The sequence below is a fragment of the Acipenser ruthenus genome, chromosome 16 (genome assembly GCF_902713425.1).
Source record: "Acipenser ruthenus chromosome 16, fAciRut3.2 maternal haplotype, whole genome shotgun sequence".
Classification (NCBI taxonomy): domain Eukaryota; kingdom Metazoa; phylum Chordata; class Actinopteri; order Acipenseriformes; family Acipenseridae; genus Acipenser; species Acipenser ruthenus.
In genome coordinates this window covers 9755569-9776552 of record NC_081204.1, presented here as the reverse complement: position 1 = coordinate 9776552, position 20984 = coordinate 9755569, and the positions used below count along the sequence as shown (strand labels likewise).

Below are 20984 nucleotides of genomic sequence, written 5' to 3'. Positions count from 1 at the left end.
TAATCTATAGTTGTAAAAGTCTTTTGTCTAATTTATTTTCTTAGCAAAATTAACATCCACGCTCGCATGATGGTCTGAATAAAATTGCATAACATTTCCTATGTTTATAGTGCACTGCAATGTTGTTTTGAAGGAGACGTTTGGCTTGAATAAGATGAAACATAATATATTGAAACACAATATATACAGAAAATAATGTCTCTTATACTAAGCTTTCTTTACAGTTGTATTTAATAGTCGGTGGCAATGACTTTGATTACACTATTTTCTGTATTTCTTATATAAAAAGAGAACTTGTTTCAACAGAAAATAAAATTAAAAAGCAAGCATTCCACCATGCTGTAGCATTAAGTGAGTTTTAGCCTCTACCACACTTTGTACTTGCGAACATTTTTATTTGACAGCCATTTAACATGTAATGGACATAAAATTCAAAGAATCGTGATAATATCGAATATCGTGATCTTATGCAGGGTATCGTATCGAGGTAGCCTAAATCAGGTATCGCAGAACACTAGACTGCAGTATGTGATGCTGGCTGATGTTGGGTTATATTTTTGGGGAGGGAGGGGGGGGGGGGGGAGAGGGTAAAACTGTTTCGCTTAAACAAATCGACCAGATTGCAGCAAGTGTGTTTCTCTGATTTTAATGTACAAGAAGAACCTATTTTGACCCAGATTTATTAGGTTTGTCTTTATGAATTCACCATCTCCAGCATAATACAAGTTATGCATGTTCAGTGAATTGTACAATAAGTTTGAGCTGCATCATGCACAGTACAGCAAGTTCAATTTTCAGGTCAAGTCTGTTGGAACTGGAATAGTGCTGTTAGTTTTCCTGGATTATACTATTTGAGTAAAAAGAGCCGCCACCCACAGTGTTACTGTATATGAGTTGGATTGTTATTTTTGTTAGTTTGCGAGCACACTTAAGTAACTAACTTTTGCTTGCAATTGAAAATAAGTTGAAATTGGACAGGTTGTCCATTAAAACCCAGTTATTGAATGTGGTCTCTTTTAATTAGTCCTACTGCAGTATTTGAACACTAAATGTTCAGCAGTAACCAAATATTTAAAAACCTGCTTTAGAACCTTTACCAAAGTGTTCAAGCTATTATTATTATTATTATTATTTTAATATAACTTGTCAACCTGTTGCGCTTCAGTGGTTCGTGCCTTGATCTTGACATTTTGCAACTTATTAACTCCTGTTTAATCACAGTCTTGGTTGTGACCTTGTCGGTTGTACTGTGTGAAGTCACATACTTTAATAAACCTATGACTTCACAGCTTTGGTGTTTGCACTGTTGACTTGTAGCAATGAAACTGCACAAAGCAACAGCAGCATTAAAAAAAAACCAAAAAAGATGCATCAAATTCCAAGTTATCACAACCAGTCAGTGGTTAACTATTAACCCTTCCCCATTTTTGGGCAGCAGACAGACACCTAGTTATCCAGCATGGTGCTTTAGGATTGCATTTACCAGAAATGACTTTTCTGAAATGCACTTTCAGTTATCGGACAATGTCAACATTATTGCAAATTGATGTGGGTTTGTATAGTAACAAGGGCATAGTTTAGAAAATAAATCCATTGTCTTCATTTTGCATTGCATTCTGCTATCTTGCTTTATTTTTGGCACACATAGTTTTCTTGAGATTATGAAAAATGTACTACCATGGGAATTCTTCATTCTACTCTTGAACAAAAGCAGTAAAAGAGTTAACAGGAGTCAGTCCCAACCGGTTGTAATGGTCTGTCTGTTGTAGTCGCTGTGTTAAAACGTGAGAGAAGCGGCGTACCCAAACAAGATGGATCTCTATTTGATTGAGACAAACAGTGAAATCTTTTATTCAGCCTCTGAGAGCCAAAGGCATTATGCCTGGTAAACAGAGGGCCACGGTGGGAGGGACTGGGAGGCTAGTTGACATATTTTAAAGGTGTAATGTCTTTTTTGACAGTAAACTGCTGATGCCTGTTTCTCACACTGTTCAAGCCTTTACATATAAAAGCGAGAGGAGGTGTGTGCTTCCTGTTAAGTTCCACCCGTGTTGTATACAGGAGCTAACAGGCACTGAATGTTTTTAAAAAAGGGAGCAGTTTTGAGGAGAATAGGCTGTTTGTTTGGTTTCTGTACATACAGTGAGTAGGATCATCTTATTTTCCACTGGGGCAGATGGGTAGGTGGGCTTCCCCGAGAGCTGGTGGTGTTTTCAGCAGCAGGCTGGAAAGTGACACTGACCGACTCAGTCAATGGGGATGTCCTGCTTTATACTTCTCATGCTGAACAATTGCTTTTTGTTACTTGTCAGCTAAAATTCACCATTTTTAAAAACAAATATCAATTTGTTTTAGTAAAACACGGCCAAGGAAACCCGTATGGCCCCAATCAGTGTGCCGTGTCGGTATTCTTATCTGTTTTAATTTGGACAGATTTATATCTAGAATGAGAAGATGTTTTTTACTTTTTCTGAGGCATTGTAAAAATGACATTGCCTTTACTTGCCAAGTAATTTTCATCATTGTCATTCAAACTATTTCATTTTCGAAGAATTGGGACCCAGCCATGCATTGTGAGTTCCTATCATTTTCAGTTACACAAATTACTACTGTAGTTCTTTGTTAATATACTGCACTGGCCTGGATTAAATCAAAATTGCACAGCACAAATGGGTGCATTCAGAACTTTACACACACACATGCAAATACGCAAATTACTTCTAGGACTACCTGTTGGGATGGAAAATAAATGCCTACTTTACCAACTGTGAAAATTGGATTCTTGACCTGTATTTTGTCGGAAACAAATTTGGTACACAAGTCAACATCTTGATTGCACAATTGCCTTGCAGTACAGTACTGAGAGGAATCCTGTTTAACAAAGCCTATAACTGACAAGTCCAGCAGTGTTCTAGTGAGTTGTCCTGAAGCTTGTGAATGCTTCCTTGTTATAATATTTCTAAGTGTGTACAAGTTTTCTAAGCCCAAGATTGAAAAAAAATATCCTAGCAGTAGTCATCTTACTACTTAAGTAACTTCTAGACCCCAGTTCCTCAACAGCGCAGTCAAGAACAGTTAAGGTTTTTGCAATTAATTCCTCCAGCGCTTCAGGGGTTACAGTGCATTGTACAGTACTGTGTTTTTTAGTTTTTTCTTATGAAGATATAGCTGAGGGTTCTGCATGGGTACCCTGGGTATTGGTGTGGTGTTGGAGCCATGTTTTTTATATATTTAAGGCCCAGGAAGGGTATAGACTGAGAACAGGAGGGTATACAATATTTGCAGACTGGCTTTGTTTGAGGAAGGTTGAGAGTTGGGATAGAGCATGGAGACACAGCTGAATTGTCTTTCCATCAGTTTACAGTACTGTACAGTAAGTGTTTAGCACTTATCTGTAAGCTTAGAGTACTGCGTTTCTACAAACTAATCGTGCTTTGCCTTGGTAGAACATGCACTGTAAATCTTTAAAAAATAAATCCAACAGCCTAGTTTAACTCTTGCATAACTTTATCAAATACAATATACTGTCCTGTGTATGGAGTAAAACCAGTCCTGGTAGTTTTATCCTGTGAACTGCAATAGCCTAACTGGGCCTTTTTTGTAGATTGTGTTTGGCATTGTCTATGGATTGGTATCCTGTATCCTAGCACCCAATTGCTATCGGGAGAGGAAACTCCATAGATGGAAAGTGGGGAGGTGTAGCAGTCAGCGCCAGAGAGCAGAGGTGTTTTTGGAGGGGGTAGGTTTGATTTTATAAATGATGAGACGGTGTCTCCTGCAAAAAGACAGGAGTCCCATCCTCCCAGCTGTCAGCACAAAGCCTGCCAACTGCCACCAGCTGACCCTCCCCTCCCTCCCATGAGTGGTCTGATTTAGAGACGGTGGAATGGTTCCTTGGAGAGGTAATATTTCTCCTGCAGGGTGACGAGGTCTGAATTTAATTCTGTCCCTTGTGTATCCATAATGGGTATTGCTTACCAGCAGGCAGCCCCATTAAGACACTGCAGTTCTCGTTCTGATTCAACGAGTGTTAAGGACTGGTTTTAAGGTGGTGTCTTAGATCCCGTTTTGAGCGCTGGGTTTTAAATATTTAAGTGATAAGCTTACATTAAAATAAAAGTGAGATACGTTTCATTTGTTACCATTGTGTTTCTGAGAAACGATTTGCTAAAATGGTCTTGTTGCACTTAACTATAAGCAGTAGTATTTTGCTTGCCTTGTACATTACCTTTTCACAAGGCTTTATTTGGCATGACAAATGGTTGTAGGACAGTGAGGCAGATGCCCAAGATCATATTTCATCACGGGTGTTTCAAGTTTAGCCGATACAATGGTGGGGAGATTGTCTAAGGGGGTTGGAGCTGTATTTGATTCCTCTGCAGTATCTTTGCAACACACCTGTCCTTCCCCCTGTGTAGACACACGTCCTCTCCTGGCACACACTCCCCCTTTTGAGGCTGAGCCAGAATTCAACAGAGGAGTATGTACAGTATTAGCAAAGTGGAGCTACTCTGGCTGCATTTCAGTAAATCCTTGCTCCAGTAAATGCTTAAATGCTTTGGTCAGGCGTATTTGTCTCTTGTTATATTGTAATGAGCTGTAACATTAAAAATAAAGCTTTCTAAAATAACACATTTAAACAGTACAGCAGTTCCCATTTCAGGGATGGAACGAAGACTCCCATTGCGTAGCGGTTTGATCAATTCCTGGTTTTACTATGAGCTTGTTGGTAGTACACTATGGCTAATATACTGTACATATACAGTGCCATGGACTTGCCCACCTTTTAAATTACTGTACAGTATGTGGTTTCCTTTTCACTTTCATATCTGCATTGTTTGTTTTATAGTTTCACGTACTGTAGTATCACCATCTGCTAAACCTTTTATAGCTTGCGTATTTACTGGAACTGTAGCAAGTAAGCTGCTAGGGCCTATACCGTAGTATTCTATGAAAGCTTGTACTGTTTTGGATTCTCTGTATGAATTAAAATAGGCACACCCACTAAAATTGACGCGTGTTGTTTTTTAAATTCTACAGTGTGTGTGTATATATAATTTTATTTTATTTAAACAGGGTGTGTTTTTGTACTAGTAAGTTTCCATGTTGGTATGGACGTTGATTTTTGGGATTTCAAGCTGGTGAGTCAAGTGTCTGACTGATGTTTTCCACTGTCGCTTTAACTCTGCTGTGCTGATGTTGATAAATGATTTTACTAAAGAGCGATACTGGCACTACAAACATGCTGTTTTAAAATCACCTGGAATTGAACTGTAACTAGGCGTATATATCTTTTTAAAATGTTTGTAGGTCCTGTATTGGCATTCAAGGTGGATGTTTGTTCCTTACGGAATGACAAGCATCAGACATGACCATTTTTTGACTTCCCAGAGCGCCCTTTTATAGCCAAACCAGGAGCCATTTCTCGGTCTTGAATGGGCACTTTTATCCCTACACTTTAACTAATGGTACCCTTCTGTATTGTAGCAGTTGTTTAAAATGAACCCATACACACAAATTTTACTTTACTAATGTGAGATTGTTTTAAATATTTTTCTCTATCCATTTGAAGAATCAGGGTTGGACTGCATTAAAAGTGTAGCTGCAAAATATGACTGATTTTGTTTCGATGTTGGGAGTTTGGGAAATTGAAGGCTGTGTCAGAATGAATGATTTTCCATGTAAATTAAACTGTAGGGTGTTTGCAGTAGCACCGGAATCTGCTGAAGCAAGGTGTATTGAACCAGAAGAACAGCACAGGATAAAAGCTGTTTATTTGTACAGCAGTTGTGTGTAATGTTTAATACGATGTTAGGTTTATTTTTTCCCCAACAGTAGACTCTGTTGCCTCCCAAAATGCATACATAAGATAATACTTTGTGTCCATTAGGCCAAGTAGCTCTCCATTTTATTATTTCTTAAAAAAAAACTTGCCGAATAAGCATGGCCTTTTAATTTAGTTTCAGGACTGTATTTTGTGTGTGTGTGGTTTTTATTTATTTATGTTTTAAACTGATGACTGCAAAAAAAAAAAAACTCTAGTTTTCCTGGTAAAAACCGGAGGATAGAAATACAGAAATATGGCTCGCCTGCTTCTGTCAGCAGTGACTGCTACATTAACAACTGTCTGAATGACTGAGTAAAATTAACCTGTATCTGTACTACTGTACGTTAAACACAATTTGTCAATTATTGTTACTCTATAAATCAATTTGATAAGTCTGTTAAAGAAAAAAAAAAAACTTTTTTAGCTTTTGTAAAATACAGGTCAAGCAGAGAGAGAGAGATTAGCAAGGTGGTTTATAAATTATAGGGGCACCACAAATTGGTCTTGGATACTTAAATTGAAAAATGTAAGGAACTGGCCCTAAGCAAGACTTCTGAAGTGATTTAACTACCGTACTAGCAATGACAATTGTTTTTTCTATACTACCTTCAAAATGAGACAGTGAGTAAAAGGAGACACTTTCTTTTGACCCAATTAACCTTTCACAAACTTAATGATTGAAGTCAAATCCTCTGTGGATTGGTTTCTTCTTGTTTTAGGTGTAGTTTTATAAAACAAAGCTGAAGAAGAAAGTAGTGGGGAAGTGGTATATTGCTTTTTTGAAATGTACTGTAGCATTGTTTTCCCATGCCATATGCCTTTCCAATTTAATAATTGGGTTGCCAGGTGAGCCTTGCCAGGAAATTAACTGCTGTGATACCATTGCTGTTATGTACGGTTCATTACTGTCTGTCTACTAAGCAGTTCAAAGGCTGTTGGCATTTCATCACAGGAAGCTGTATTTTAATCTGTGAACTGCAGTAGTTTTTCACATTTTTTGAATTTCTCTTGAAAGGAGATGAAAGACCTCTTGTTAAGCATACTTTTGGTGAACAGTTTAAGCGTAGCGATTTAGTACAGTACTTGTACTGTAGCTCACAGTAATATTTGATGTTTGTGTATGTAGGCATGCTGTTTGTCCTGAATGTTGCATGTAAAGGACACAATATTTAATGTTTTGTGGGGACATGGCTCTGGGTATGACTTCTGTGATGGGAATTGTATTTCACGCACAAGCAGTTAATTAAAACTTGCATCTAAGCCAAGTAATCTGTGACTGAAGGGTCTGATCTGTGACTTCTTAAGGTACCTGAGAAAAAAACCATTAGGATGTTTGGTAATTGGCCGACATATTACATTTTTTCCCCCTGTAAGCTCAGTTTTAATATAAATTAGAATTTTTTCTAGTATAAAAAAAATGATAACATTTATACAGTGCTAAAATCTTTACAACAGACCTCGCCACCTCTCCAAGTCCCTGCACCTGCTGTTTTGATAAGGCTGATACTGATGATGTATGTAATAGTTTTGCACTGTAGAATCTGTGAGGCCCAAAAGACTTCCTTGTGATCATCTTCCCCACTCCCCCTCCCCTTCCACCAAGGCAGAACATCCTGGGAGCGTGGGACCTAGACTTTTCCCAACACTACTCTCCAATGTCTTTGAATTCCAGCCAGACGGCGATGACTGGGAAATGTATAAAGTTTGTGTCTGAACACCCCCGGCAAATGCACATTAATAGTCGGCATGAAAGATTTTGTGTTTTTGGGCTGAGATCAGCTTTGAAAAAAGCAAAACAATGATTTACTGTGTAACTTGGAACTTTTGCTCAAAGGTGTGCAGATAATCTAAAAAGTGCAGTTGAACAGTTGAACTGAACTGTAAATAGTTTTGGATAAAGGATGCAATTAGGATGTGATGGAGGTGAAAGCTAGCAATTAGTTTTTTTCCTTTAAATGCTTACTTGAAATGACTGTACTACTAAATGGGTGTATTGTTTTACATAAGCTGTTGTAAAGGTAGTTCATCCCACTTGACCAATACTGTTTCTTTTAAAATTCAAGGATATTTCTTTTTTCTTCTTTTCAGGTTCCCAAGTAACTGTGACCACAATGGGATTCTGAAGGGGCAAACTGGAAGCAAGAACAGAGATCAAATCAAAAGCAAATCCTCTTGGCAGAAGGGATCTGTGCCGCAGCAGCGCAGTGTATGCTGTCCCTTACTTTTTGAGGGTCTTTGGTGAGCCGATAGCATTGGGAGAGAAAAATGCTCAATAAACGAAGAGCGTCGGTGGAGGCTGGGCCCTTTATCCATGCTCAGAGCAGGACTACCTTTTTAATTCTAGGGCTGCTGGCAGCCATTGTCCATGGCAACTGGCCCAACGGGCAGGTGGAGGTAGTACGAGACTTGGGGAGCCAGTTGGAGGCTTCCATGCAGTCGTCTTTGCTAACAGAATTGCAGGAGACGGCCTCCGTAGGGGTGGTACCGCCAGCCGGCATCCCTGACTCCTCTGCTGTGGTGGGACGAGTCTTTCAGATGAAGGTTCCTGTGGAAACATCTGACACAACAAGCAGTATAATCAAGGTTAGTTACTGTTCCTCAAATGAGCACCTCTATACATGTTTCATTCACTGGATGATTGTACAAACAATGTGGGGTCTACATTCCGTCTATTCAAAAGATGAAGTGTTTACTGACCACGTGGGCAGTCCAAAGTATAATTCAATGTTAGCACCTGGAAAGTTTTAGTGGCCAATCCATGACATTCTACTTCTATGGCATGCAAATGCTTAACAAAAAGTTAGGACTTGTGTTCAAACCTTACCTGCTGAAAAAGAAAACATGACATTGATCATGACAACCAAACTAGTAGTGGAAGGGAATCCACCCACCCCTTGTTATATCGCCCCTCGCTATACTGCGGATTTGGATATATCGCGCTCCCCATTTTTACTATGTATATTGCCTTGGCTGCAATATACATAGGCAATTTCACTTAGAATTACTGTGTTTTATTTCATACTGCACACCACAAACAAATATACAAAACAATTAAAAACAAAGCATGAATATCGTACTGTTATGATATACACACGCATTGCACAATAACACAAAGCAAATGGTGTATTCTAAATTGGATGAAAATAGAGGGAGCAGGAAGAATACAGTAGCTTTTCTTAAAATATCTATTTTATTTATTCTCATGCCTCCCTGCTGCTGATAAAGTGCAGACCTCATCAGATGGAGATGAGAAGCTGCTCCAGTAGCTAAAAAGTCTTGACCCAAGCATCCCTGTTCTCCGGTTTCTCCTCCACCTCTGTGCCCCTCACGAACATCTGTTTTTCCAAGAGACTCCCCCTGTAACCCAATATTTGGATAGTTCCTCCTGCTTTGAACTCTTAACTTGTCTGTAAGCTGTGTTTCTGGCAGCAATGTGTAAAGAATGCAAATATATATGGATTTTGAGGAGGGAAAAGTAGGGGAGTGCAGCAGTTTGTCAGAAGGATTTTCAAAAACATGTTTAGACCAATTAAATATGCCACACATGCAAAGGAATGTGTAATAAAGGTTGCTTTGTTCACATGTGTAAAGTACAAGGCCCTATACTGCCTCTTGAGCTACAGTTGACAAAGCAACTCATGTTAATTTCTATTTTAACGTTCCTGCCAACTGGTAAGGTAGCCAAGGTTGTACTCCATACCTGCAAAAAGTTACTTTATAAAACACAATGCCATTGCTTGATGCTCTCATGCATTGACATGTTCGAAACATGAGGTTACACAAATGTTGGGTTGAATGTCATTCATTCATTTTGCTTGGATTGAAATCTAAAAAGTTTGATGATTACTCTAGGCTAATGCAACACAAAAATAAAACCGCATACAACGTCTGGTTCCCAGTGTTGCCTGCTGCTTTCTTGGCAAGTTTGCCTGTGAGAGACTGGTGGGTGGATACCATACAGCCTGCTATCTGTACAATTACTCATTCGTTTCAATGCTGATTGTTCAAACCCCCCCCCCCCCCTCCCCAACACTGACAAACACCACTGGATGGAAATACTGTATCGGTTGAATATGCATAAAATACTGTGATACGAGTCATGATTTGTTTAAACCTAAATCAGTTCCAGATTAGCATGCAGGTTAGAGCCAAGAGGTTTTCTTTTCTTCTCCTCTCCGCTTTTGTTTGCTGTACAGTTTGTTGGCCATGCTGTCTATATGGCACATTTTAATAAGCCTGCCAGACCTGAAATCTGAAAACCAGTTAATTTCGATATTGGTGGACAAACTTTATTTTCACAGTGTGATCTTGGCTGAATAAGAAATGAGTGGCAATGTAGGGTTCTCTATGGTATTATGGCTCAAAGTTAAAACGAAAGCTGTTTTTACTGTCATACGGATGGATTTCCAAAGAATGTGAGGCAGAAGTTTAGGGGATTGAACTGGTGACCCAAGACAGTGTCGCTTAATGACTGAAGTGGATGGTTCATCAGGGCACTGTTTTCAGAGCAAAGAACGTTAGTTCTTAGACGCTGATTGTTGATGGCAATTTTGGTGCTTCCAATATATTTTCTCAATATAGCAGTTTGAGTGCACTTCTAATTATGACAACTGCATACCATGACTGGTGAGAAATTCCACTTGGATTGCATCATTAGTCTTTGGTTTGCTTCTTGATTTATGAATATCTTTTGGCTAGTTAGAAAACTGGTAAACAGTTTGCAGTTTTGATGGGGGGGGGGGGGGGATACAGTATTTGTAGCCATATTATTTTATTTATTTATTTATTTATTTATTTTAAAGGCACAAACGGTGTGCTGTACCTAGTTTTAAGTAAATGTGTTGATAAATAGCTTTTACAATCGGTTTCAGGCTAGTCCTATTTATAGTTCTGTCTACATGGCCTGTCCTCTTTAGAGACTGCTGCCTGTTTATAGCATCTGATCCCCAGTGGGGAGGACCTTTCCGATTTTTAGTCGGTGCTTTGAATGCCACAGGAATTCAAATCCTGTGATTTTCCCCCCCGCCCTCCCTCCCTTTTTAAATTTGAAATCTTCGGTTCCTTATATATACAGTTGCTGTATTTGCAGTAGTTACTGCATCGTTTTGCAGTTGACCCCAGCCCTAACTTATTGATCCACCTGATGCAGCAAAAAAAAATGAAGTACTTACAAACCTATTGTTTTAAATCAAAAGGCTTATATAATTTACCATCACACTTGACATGCTCACACAGCATTCTAAAATGATGCATAAGAAGATCCTGCTTGCCTCCAAGACTGAAACAATATTTTGTATGAGGTGTCATCAGCAGAGAGTGTAACTGTTTTTTAGAAAATGTAAGTTGCTGAAGTCCCAGGCCTTGCTGATTTAATTTCTTACAGGCTTGCAGTGTGCATATTGATTCTTGTAGTTGTGTACTGTAATACTAAGCCTGCTGATTTGTTGGGTGATTTTTAAAATGCACTTGAAATAAAAAATGAAGGCATTTATATTTCTCTTTCCTATGATAAAATATAAATGTATTGATTTGCATTTCTTGACTTGAACAAGCAGAGTCCTTTTATTGAGCGAAATTAGTTGCTAGTATTGATATCTGTTGCTTGACTTTGCAAGGTCATTTTAAAGGGCAATCTAATAGTATTGTGTTATTAAAATACTAATAATGGCAGCAGCACCTCTGGAGCATAAACCTAGATAATATTAAATCTTTGTTTTAACATTATTTTAGATGTTGTAGTATGGAAGCAATCTGTTTTTTTTTTTTTTTTTTTTAAATAATACGATAAATACTCAGATCACATAGCTGAATTATAAAATGCATCTGCAGGAGTTTTTTTTTTTTTATTGTGTGGTGTTTTTTTGTTTTTTTTAAATGGAAGAGAAAACAGATGCAGGAATTGTGATGAGGGAACAGTGGTCTTTTTAAACACCAATGATGTATATTTTGTTTTGAAATTTCTATGCTGATTTAGAAGAAAGTGGAACTGATTGGATGGTTAACTGGGAGTAAAGAAGCAGCAGTGTTTTTCCCCCCTGCAATTTGTCTGTGTACTGGTTAATACATTTAATGATATATCATCAGAACAGCGGTCTTTTAATTATTTAACTTCAAAATAACTGCAAAATTAAATTGTTCAAGCTATATTTTTCCTGGTTTGGTTTACAGTACGTGATGGTTGGGCTATTTTAGATGTGGTGTTAGTGAATTTGTTTTCACTGTAATTTTAGTTAAGGAATTGGCAACTGTATGCATCAAATGTAAGTGAAAAATCTGTACTACAGTTATCTTTTGGTCCTGTCCCGATAAACCTCCATCCAGTTCTATGTCTCTTTCCTTCAGTCTTTGTCCGTTCCAGACAGGTTTCCATGGAAACTAGTGCACTTCTAATGCATGTTCTTCTAATGGATGTTGCATGTAAACAAGTATAAAATTTGCTTTATTTCTTGAACAGGATCATATGCAATTTCATTGAGTATTTTTTGTTTACAATTTATATGGGCTATAATAGTCCATTTAGTCCGTTAACTGTTTGTGGTGTATTCAACTGAAACTGAATTGTCGTTTAGGGTCAATGTTTTATTTTCTGTTTGTTCAAATTTCAGATCACCGAAGTTGGGAAGGAGAGCTTGCCCTCTTGGCTATACTGGGATTCTCAGAGCCACACTTTACAGGGCCTTCCTCTGGAACGGGACAAAGGTGTCCATTATATTGCAGCCTCTCTGCTGGAGCTTGTAGCGAACGGAAGCCACGTTCCTCGGACGACCGATGTCTTCTCAATCGAGGTCCACCCTGAAGAGCATGCAGACACCGATCCCATGCAGATTGCTGTCCAGGCTGTCAATGAGGTTCAGCCTTTCATCTGTGGAACTGAGGAGCCAGTGACCATATTGACCGTGATCCTGGATGCAGACTTGACCAAAATGACATCTAAGCAACGGGTAGAGCTACTGGACAGAATGAAGAAGTTCTCAGAGGTCAGGCTTCATCACATGAAGCTTCTGCCTGTTGTCAACAACAGATTATTTGACATGTCTGCCTTCATGGCAGGCCCTGGCAATGCAAAAAAGGTGGTTGAAAATGGGGCCTTATTATCCTGGAAACTGGGTTGTGCCCTGGACCAGAGTAACGTCCCAGACATAAGTAGTGTTGAAGTACCAGCTAAAGGTGGCACCATGTCAGCACAGCTGGGATATCCTGTTGTCGGTTGGCATATTGCCAACAAGAAACCCCACGTGCCCAAAAGGATGCGGCGACAACTTTACGCAACACCCACGCCAGTAATTGGGGTGCTTCCCCCAACTGCTGCCCCCCAGGAACCCCCAACCCGCATCGTGCCAACCCCCACTTCTCCATCAATTGCTCCCAGTACTGAAAGTATTGCCCCTCCAATCAGGGGACCTGTCCCACTTCCAGTAAAGCCAACTGTTACCATCAGAACTAGAGACCCTATTGCCCACACTCCAACCTTGATCCCAGTACAGCCCACTAGGGTAATGGATACAACCAGTACAGTACCCATCCAGCCTACAGTGACCAGACCTGGTTATGTAGAACCAACAGCTGTGGTCACTCCACCATCTGCAACCACCAAGAAACCCAGGATAACTCCTGGAAGACCAAGAACCACCCCCGCAACCACCACATCTACTGCTACAAAGAAACCCAGGAAGGGCAAGACCCCTCGTCCACCAGCCACTACCAGAACTCCAAGCACAAGGATGGACACCACAACCCCAACCACGCCCAGACGTACTACGCCTTCTGCTGTCCACCCTGGAGCACGCAACATACCGCCAGAGCTGAGGAACCATATTGACCGAGTAGATGCTTGGATTGGCACCTACTTTGAAGTGAAAATCCCCTCTGATACCTTCTTTGATGTGCAGGATGGCACCACTGACAAGTTGAGACTAACCCTGAAACTGAAGCAGCAGGAGATGGTGGGGGAGGGTTCCTGGGTCCAGTTCAATACGACCAGCCAGCTCTTGTACGGTATGCCTGACTTGTCTCATGTGGGAGAGCATGAATATTTTATGCATGCCACAGACAAGGGTGGTCTGAGTGCTGTTGATGCATTTGAGATCCATGTACGGCGCCAACCCCACAACTACAAGCCGCCTGTCCGCTTCACCGCTCGTTTCAGTGGTGATCCACGAACCGTGGTCAACGATGTTCACAAAAAGATTCAGCTGGTCAAGAAACTGGCTTATGCTTTTGGAGACCGCAACAGCAGCACAGTCACCCTGCAGAACATCACCAGGGGTTCAATTGTAGTGGAATGGACCAACAATAGCTTGCCTCAAGACCCCTGCCCCAAGGAACAGATCCAGGCCCTGAGCAAGAGGATTGCAGATGGCCAAGGTAAGCCAAGCCATCTTTTCAACAGCGCAATGGAACCAGAGTTTCAGCCCATCAACATTACTGTTACAGGCACAGGCAGTTGCAAGAATTATATGTTTGTACCAGCTGGTACAACTCCGCCAATGCCAGGGCCCACAGTTCCTCTCCAACCAAGAGACACTGGACGCCAGAGCACAGATGATGTCTATCTTCACACTGTCATCCCAGCTGTTGTGGTGGCGGCTATCCTCCTTATTGCTGGCATCATCGCAATGATCTGTTACCGTAAGAAGCGCAAGGGCAAACTGACCATTGAGGACCAGGCCACCTTCATCAAGAAGGGGGTGCCCATTATCTTTGCTGATGAGCTAGATGACTCCAAGCCTCCTCCGTCCTCCAGCATGCCCCTCATCCTGCAGGAGGAGAAGCCCCCACTGCCCCCTCCAGAGTACCCCAACATGGCGAGCCCAGAAACAACCCCTCTAAACCAGGACCTATTGGGAGAGTACACCCCGTTACGGGACGAGGATCCCAACGCACCCCCCTATCAGCCTCCCCCGCCCTTCACTGTTCCCATGGAAGGGAAAGGCTCTCGTCCAAAGAACATGACCCCCTACAGATCACCCCCTCCCTACGTGCCGCCTTAACATCTAAAGGAACCTCCAAGAGAGGAGGGCGGGACTATGTAGTTCCACGCCAGTGTTGTCTGTTTGGAAAGTGGGGGTGGGGGGTGGGGGTTTGATGTAAAGTGCGGGGAAGATGAAAGGGAAGGTGGCAGCCTGCAAATATGATTGCCGAACTGAACTTTAGTCTCTGCAATGAAACACCGCATTGAAGGAGATTCACCCACCCCAACGCTTTGTTTTTTGTTTTTGTTTTTTTGAACTTGATATTGAACTTTCTGCCTAACAGCACTATTGTCCTTTTATTATCTTATGACTTATTTTCAAGTAATACAAAAAAAAGAATAAAAACCAAACACGGCAGGCTCAAAGGTTTGTTAGGGAGGGGAAGGGGTAAAAAAAAAAAAAAGAAAAGAGCAGAATATAAACAACTAACACAACCTTGGGGGGGACTTGAACAAACCTGCAGACAGCACTGGGGCTGGCATTTTTGATTCAATAAGATATGCCTTTAACACTAATTGTACTGTTTTTATCCTTTATTCACATGTTTAGCAAAAAGAAGCATAACAAGAGGTAGCCTAAAAGAATTAAAGGAAGACAAGTTTGTTTGTTTTTATTTTTTTTCATTTAGTCCACAGTATATCTAAACTTGTTTTGCTAGACATGCGTACTGTCACACCAAAATAGCCTGCAGGAACTTTTAACAAATCCTAGATTAAAAACTTAAATCCTTACCATGAATTGATTTAGACTATATACAAACCGGATGGATCACTAAAACAGGAAGCTTGATTTATTTGTCTGTAGAAGAGAAGCCAGTTTGAGATTGAAAGGGTGAACTCATTTGTGTATTGTATTTGAATCAAGAAGTTTAGAGGTTCTGTAGGTATGAGAATTTTAAACTTTTTAAAACGAATAAACAATAACAAGGAAGAGGCTGATTGACTTGCAGGCACTCGTCCTGTGAATTATATTTTCTGATATTCCACTGAGATTTTGGTAGAAAGGATTGCCTACAAATATAAAATTGAAAAGTCATAGTATCCTTCTATACTCATTGACATGGACCATTTCTCAATAACTGCAGTTGTGTGATGGGGGGGGGGGGGGGTTCTAACCATACCTGTTTGTATTTCATTTGGCACCGTGGTGTTAGCAATCTTCAGTTTTTATTGGGAGTGGGGAGAAAAGTCCTGCAGTTTATTTTGGTTAAGGTGCGATTTATTTGTAGGTACATGTAGTGATGCTCTTTTTCTCACATTTAAAAATCAGTGCAGTAGTAATATAAATACAAATTCTGATATCTACAATCCACAGCTCTGAAATCATAATGGTTCAAGGAAGATGATGAAACAACGGATGGAGCAAAATGGTTGTCTCAGCAGATTAAATCATCAAAATAAATTTCAGTCTAATTTTTTTGCTAAATTGATACAGCCTCAAATTTGTTTTATTATGTATATAAAACAGCGTGCAGTAATTTGTAAAAGCTGAGCTTCATAGAAAATGAATTCAGATTTTTTTTTTTTCCTCATAGGTCACCTTTTTCAATTTTAGAGAGTTTTACTTTAACTGCCTTTTAAAAGACATGTATTCTTAATGCATATAAATATATATAATTATATCACTGTTTTATTATGTTCTCACTTTTTGGGCTTCATCCTTCACCCAGCTGTCATCTGGTCTATCATGTCAAGCATGTTTTATTTTAATTTGTTCAATGTGTTCTGGAGGAAAACAAAATTACTGTAAAAAAAATGTGTTTAAATCTGGGGAGTAACCCTTTGCAATAATGTTCAGTGCTGTGCAGTTCTGAATGGGCGTGCTCACAAAGCCATACCAGACAGTGCTTCATGCTGAGAATGTATGTGTGGGTGCTCAAGCAAGGCCTCTGGACTATGGCGAACCTTTACTGTCTATGAAAGATTCAATAACTTGCCTAGCAATTGAACTGGTTTACGTGGTGACAGGTCAGTGTTCTTTTTGCCCTTTGGTAAACATTATGTATTTGTTTTTGCATTCCTCCTAGCTGCTTTGACTGGGGGAAGTGCACGCACCAGACTTTTTTTTCTGTTTTTTATTCACTCCATATTATGAGCTTCATTGTACTAGAAAAAAGAGAGATAATGTGTATTATCCCTCCCCCCCCATTATTTTTACTCGTACATTTGTACACAAACATTTGACATATCTAAGCATTATGCTTATCTTGGAGGATTTGCAAATGTGTTTTTTTTTTTTTTTAATTCCTCCCTATTTCTAGTCTGAACTGTAAATCTGGCAATTACACCACCTCCAAAATATACAGCTGTGTTTGGCTGAGCCATTTAATCTAGTCCTCTGGTTTCCTAGACATTTCTTTTGGAGTTGTTTTCCTCCCAAGAAGAAATTGCATACTGCCAGCAGTTCTAGATGTGTGTGTGTGTGTGTGTATATATTGCATTTCTCTGAGAGAAACCAGTGTTGGTGCTAATTTCTATTTGTACCAATTGTTTTGCTGGTCTGTTAATTTTTGCCTATAAAGGAAATAATAATTGCTGTGTGTTTTGGGTTTTTTTTTTTTGTTTGTTTCTTTTGCCAATATTAAATGTAAAGTGTTTGGCTTGTGTCCAGACATCCCATTAGCCTTATGTCAACTGCTCTGCTGTAATTTAAGTGGTAGCCATCTTTAAGTCTGTGTTGGTGGCAGAGCATATTGGTTCTTTTTAAATCGGTCCTTGTAAAATGAATAGGGGGAGCTTTTATATTGGACATATTTTGAAAAATAAAATAATAAATCATTGTGTATTGTCATTTTAAAATTATTTTTTAATTATGTAAAGTAAAATGCTCCCTTATCCTCAACACCCCTTCATTTTGCCTCTGTTTTGAACACAGAAACAGTGCTGTCTGTCATTTTAGCTGCATGTACAATAATTGTGTGTGGGGGGAGAGGGGAGGGAGGGGCATGGACAGTTCTACTAATTGACTAGTTCAAGTCCACTATAAAACTAAGATCAGAAATATATTTGTTTGGCTGAATTAAACCTATGATAGCCATGCTTAAATGCCATAACGGGCTACAAAAGCCCATTGTCACGGCAACTGGACCCAAAAAAGGGTCAAATGACAAATAAGAAAACCGGCAACAAAAAAGATGGAAACGTTTGTCTGTTTTTAATAGCATTCTGTTTTATTTATGCTACTAGACACTGTTAAACTCTTGTATTGGGGGGGGGGGGGGGGGAGATTGACCAACTGTGTGCTTATTTGTTCATGGTTATTCTCATACTGTTGCAGAACTAAATTGATTTTGATTCAAAATGATGAATTTTTTTTTTTTTTTTTTTTTTTTTTATTCTACAGAACTTTTTTTTTTTTTTTTTCCCCCCAGCATACTTTTCCAAATGAAGCACCCGTTCCAGATGTATTCCAGTAGTTAAATGGCTACAGCTGTAACGAGCAACCAACTTTCAGGCATGTAATATGTATATTGACTCAATTCAACAGTCTAAAACGGTACCATAGCTATATATACTTTACAAAACATGTAGTGCTGAGAAGTTGAAATTTGAAGTAAGGTTTGGATATTTTAAGTTTTGGTGAATAATGACCTGGGAATGTTGTAATTGTCAACAGCTAATATAATGCAATATTTTTTTTAATTGTCTAAATTCATAAATGGTATATCACTGACAGGGTTTACAATGAATTAATCACATTTTGGCTTGTCATTAGTCTCTTTTGTGGGGTTCAATGTTGCATTTTTTTTAATGTAAAGTAATGCATCGATAGAAAAAATATTCAGAAAATGGATAATATAAATAAATAAAATCACACAACTTAAATAAAACAAGTTTGCAATCCGTAAAACCATATGTATTTACTGTCCATTCGTGTTGAATAATAAATTGATTTGGGGAAAAGTTGACAAACTAAATACAAACTGCTCAGTAAATCTGTGCTTTGAAAAGTCAAGCCCCCTTGTCAGCCTATTTTTTTTTTATATTTATTCCCCCTCCCGCCTATCTTCAGGAAAGATTTGCTCTTGTGATGTATTAGTTTGTCTGCTTAAGTTTTTGACAGGTAGTGTAGGTGGAGAGGAATGATGTCAAAAACTGCATTTAAAAAAAAGTTTGATATATAGGCCCGGTATCAGTTTTATTTACCAGCGATAATGGCTTGCCAAAAATAAATCTCATTTTTGTGGAAAGGGCAGGGTTTAAGTAGCCAGGCATAACTCTGCCCATTTTAACATGGTTGACTACCTGCTCTATATTCAGCTTTTGAGGAAATCAAACACAGAATTTACTATAGAGCTAGTTCGACGTCTTAGTGAACAAAATAAATATGCAATATTTGAGTGCGGCACTAGCAAAGCATATTTGCATTTGAATATTTACTTGTTTAGAACTATTCTTAATGGTTTAATTACAGTGGAATAGCAGTTTATTGTACATGGAATGCTATTTTTGTGTTCAATGCTAAGTATCATCTTATAACTAGCATTCATTCAGTGATGCTGACAGAGCAATGGGGCGAAACACTACTGCACTAATGAGTAAAATCTAAGAGCTGCTAAAATGCATTTTAAAGTGAACAGTTCATAGACACCTGTTTTCCTTTTAATGGGCACATTTGTCACAAGATGCCATTGCATTGCAACTGGTAGTCAAGCAAATTTAACACAGGGGCTTCACATTTACAAGTATAACTTCGACAACATGTTGCTGTACGTGTGTATTACAGTTTTTGGCTTGTGGTTTGGAAATGCTCTGCCAATGGTATGCTTGGAAGAAAGTGGGGTTTTTTTTGTTTGTTTTTTCTCTCTGCGTGATGTGTCTTTTAAAATAGTCTGGAATGAAACATGCATGACAGTTGCTCTATCAGATGGTTAGCCATCTATATTGTATGTTTATTTAAAAAAAAAAAAAAGTGCTTTTGCTGCATATCTTTCTAAAGAAAATTACACCACTCCCTCCACAAGGCAGAAGTAAATTCGATAGAAATATATATATATATTTTTTTTTTCTACATGAATTGCTCGTTAGATGCCAATATTGAAAATGAATTAAATGAAAATAAGCTCAAAAAATGTTGCAGGTCTATTAATCAGTGTTTTGTGGAAATAGATTAACTGAGTTTTGTATCTTTCCTCCAATTGATGAATTGCATATACTTTACAAGGCCATAATGTTAGTCTGAATTAGATGCACTTCATTTAAAAATTCACACAGTGGCAAGCTAGTTTCAATGTAGTGGTGTACCTGAAACAAAAGCCACTTTTGTAACTAGTATTATGTAATAAAATACCAAGCAATCATATTTCAGAATGTATCTGAACATGACCTGAACCATTGCAGCTTTACAAGTAAATCAAGTGGAGTCTCAATGACTCAGCAGTGAAGAGGTTAAAGCGTTACGGGATTCTCATCTTCGAAGTACAACTGTCTGACCTGCCATCATTTTGAAGACCTAAACAATAGGAATTTCAATAGGCTGTTACTTGTGGAAATAAAAGAGCTTTCTATTTATACCATCTAAATTAGCTTTAATATCATAATTACAACACCTACACAACAATGTGCACACAACAGTTCTGCGGTTTGGATTGGCTGTGAAGGTTGCTTTGGGTCTCTGGGTGGGTGGCATGGAAAGATGCGTTGCTTTCCAATATGCCACAGTGTTGAGATTACAGTGACTAATGTTGAGTTGGTGTTTCTCCTCCGCGGTTACATGATGTAACTAATTTAGCACACTCCAAAAGCAGTCGACAGCCATTCTCATGGCCTGATTGATATCAACGACTAAAGGAAATTGGCATCTGGTATAAAGTGTAGCACAGAAAACTGCTCCTAATTACAAAAGTTTGAACTAAAAATCTGAACCTGGTTTACAGATTCAAAACTAATCCTGATTTGAATTGCCTAGAAAAGGGTAAAGCTTTTGTTCTCAACGGTATTCGTCAATATACCGGCTAGGTCGGGTCTATGGAATAGCCATCAGTCAGCATTGTCTAATGAACCTTGTATTATAATTACCTGCATTAACATGATTAGCTCTTGTTTTGGCAGGCAAGGCAAGGGCTTGGTCCATTTTAAAACAGTTGGAGGGTAGTACAGCTTGATTTTAATTAATTTGGTTTCTGGTTCAAAGGAGAGGGTGCTGATTACAATACAGGTTAATTAAGAGAAGAGCAAGGAGGAGTG

The 20984-nt window shown here is 39.0% G+C and overlaps 1 protein-coding gene across 5 annotated transcripts in view; it reads left to right on the top strand.

Moving 5' to 3' along the window:
* The window catches only part of LOC117412287 (dystroglycan 1-like), a 194225-nt gene extending 176647 nt beyond the window's left edge, over positions 1 to 17578 (top strand). For all 5 annotated transcript variants that reach the window (XM_058988749.1, XM_034020518.3, XM_034020519.3 and 2 more), the window contains 2 exons: positions 7916 to 8410; positions 12433 to 17578. In XM_058988749.1, the coding sequence (XP_058844732.1) occupies positions 8093 to 8410; positions 12433 to 14817 (2703 nt within the window). In that variant the 5' untranslated portion in view covers positions 7916 to 8092 and the 3' untranslated portion in view covers positions 14818 to 17578. The remainder of the gene's footprint in view (positions 1 to 7915; positions 8411 to 12432) is intronic.
* The last annotated feature ends 3406 nt before the right edge of the window (positions 17579 to 20984 follow it).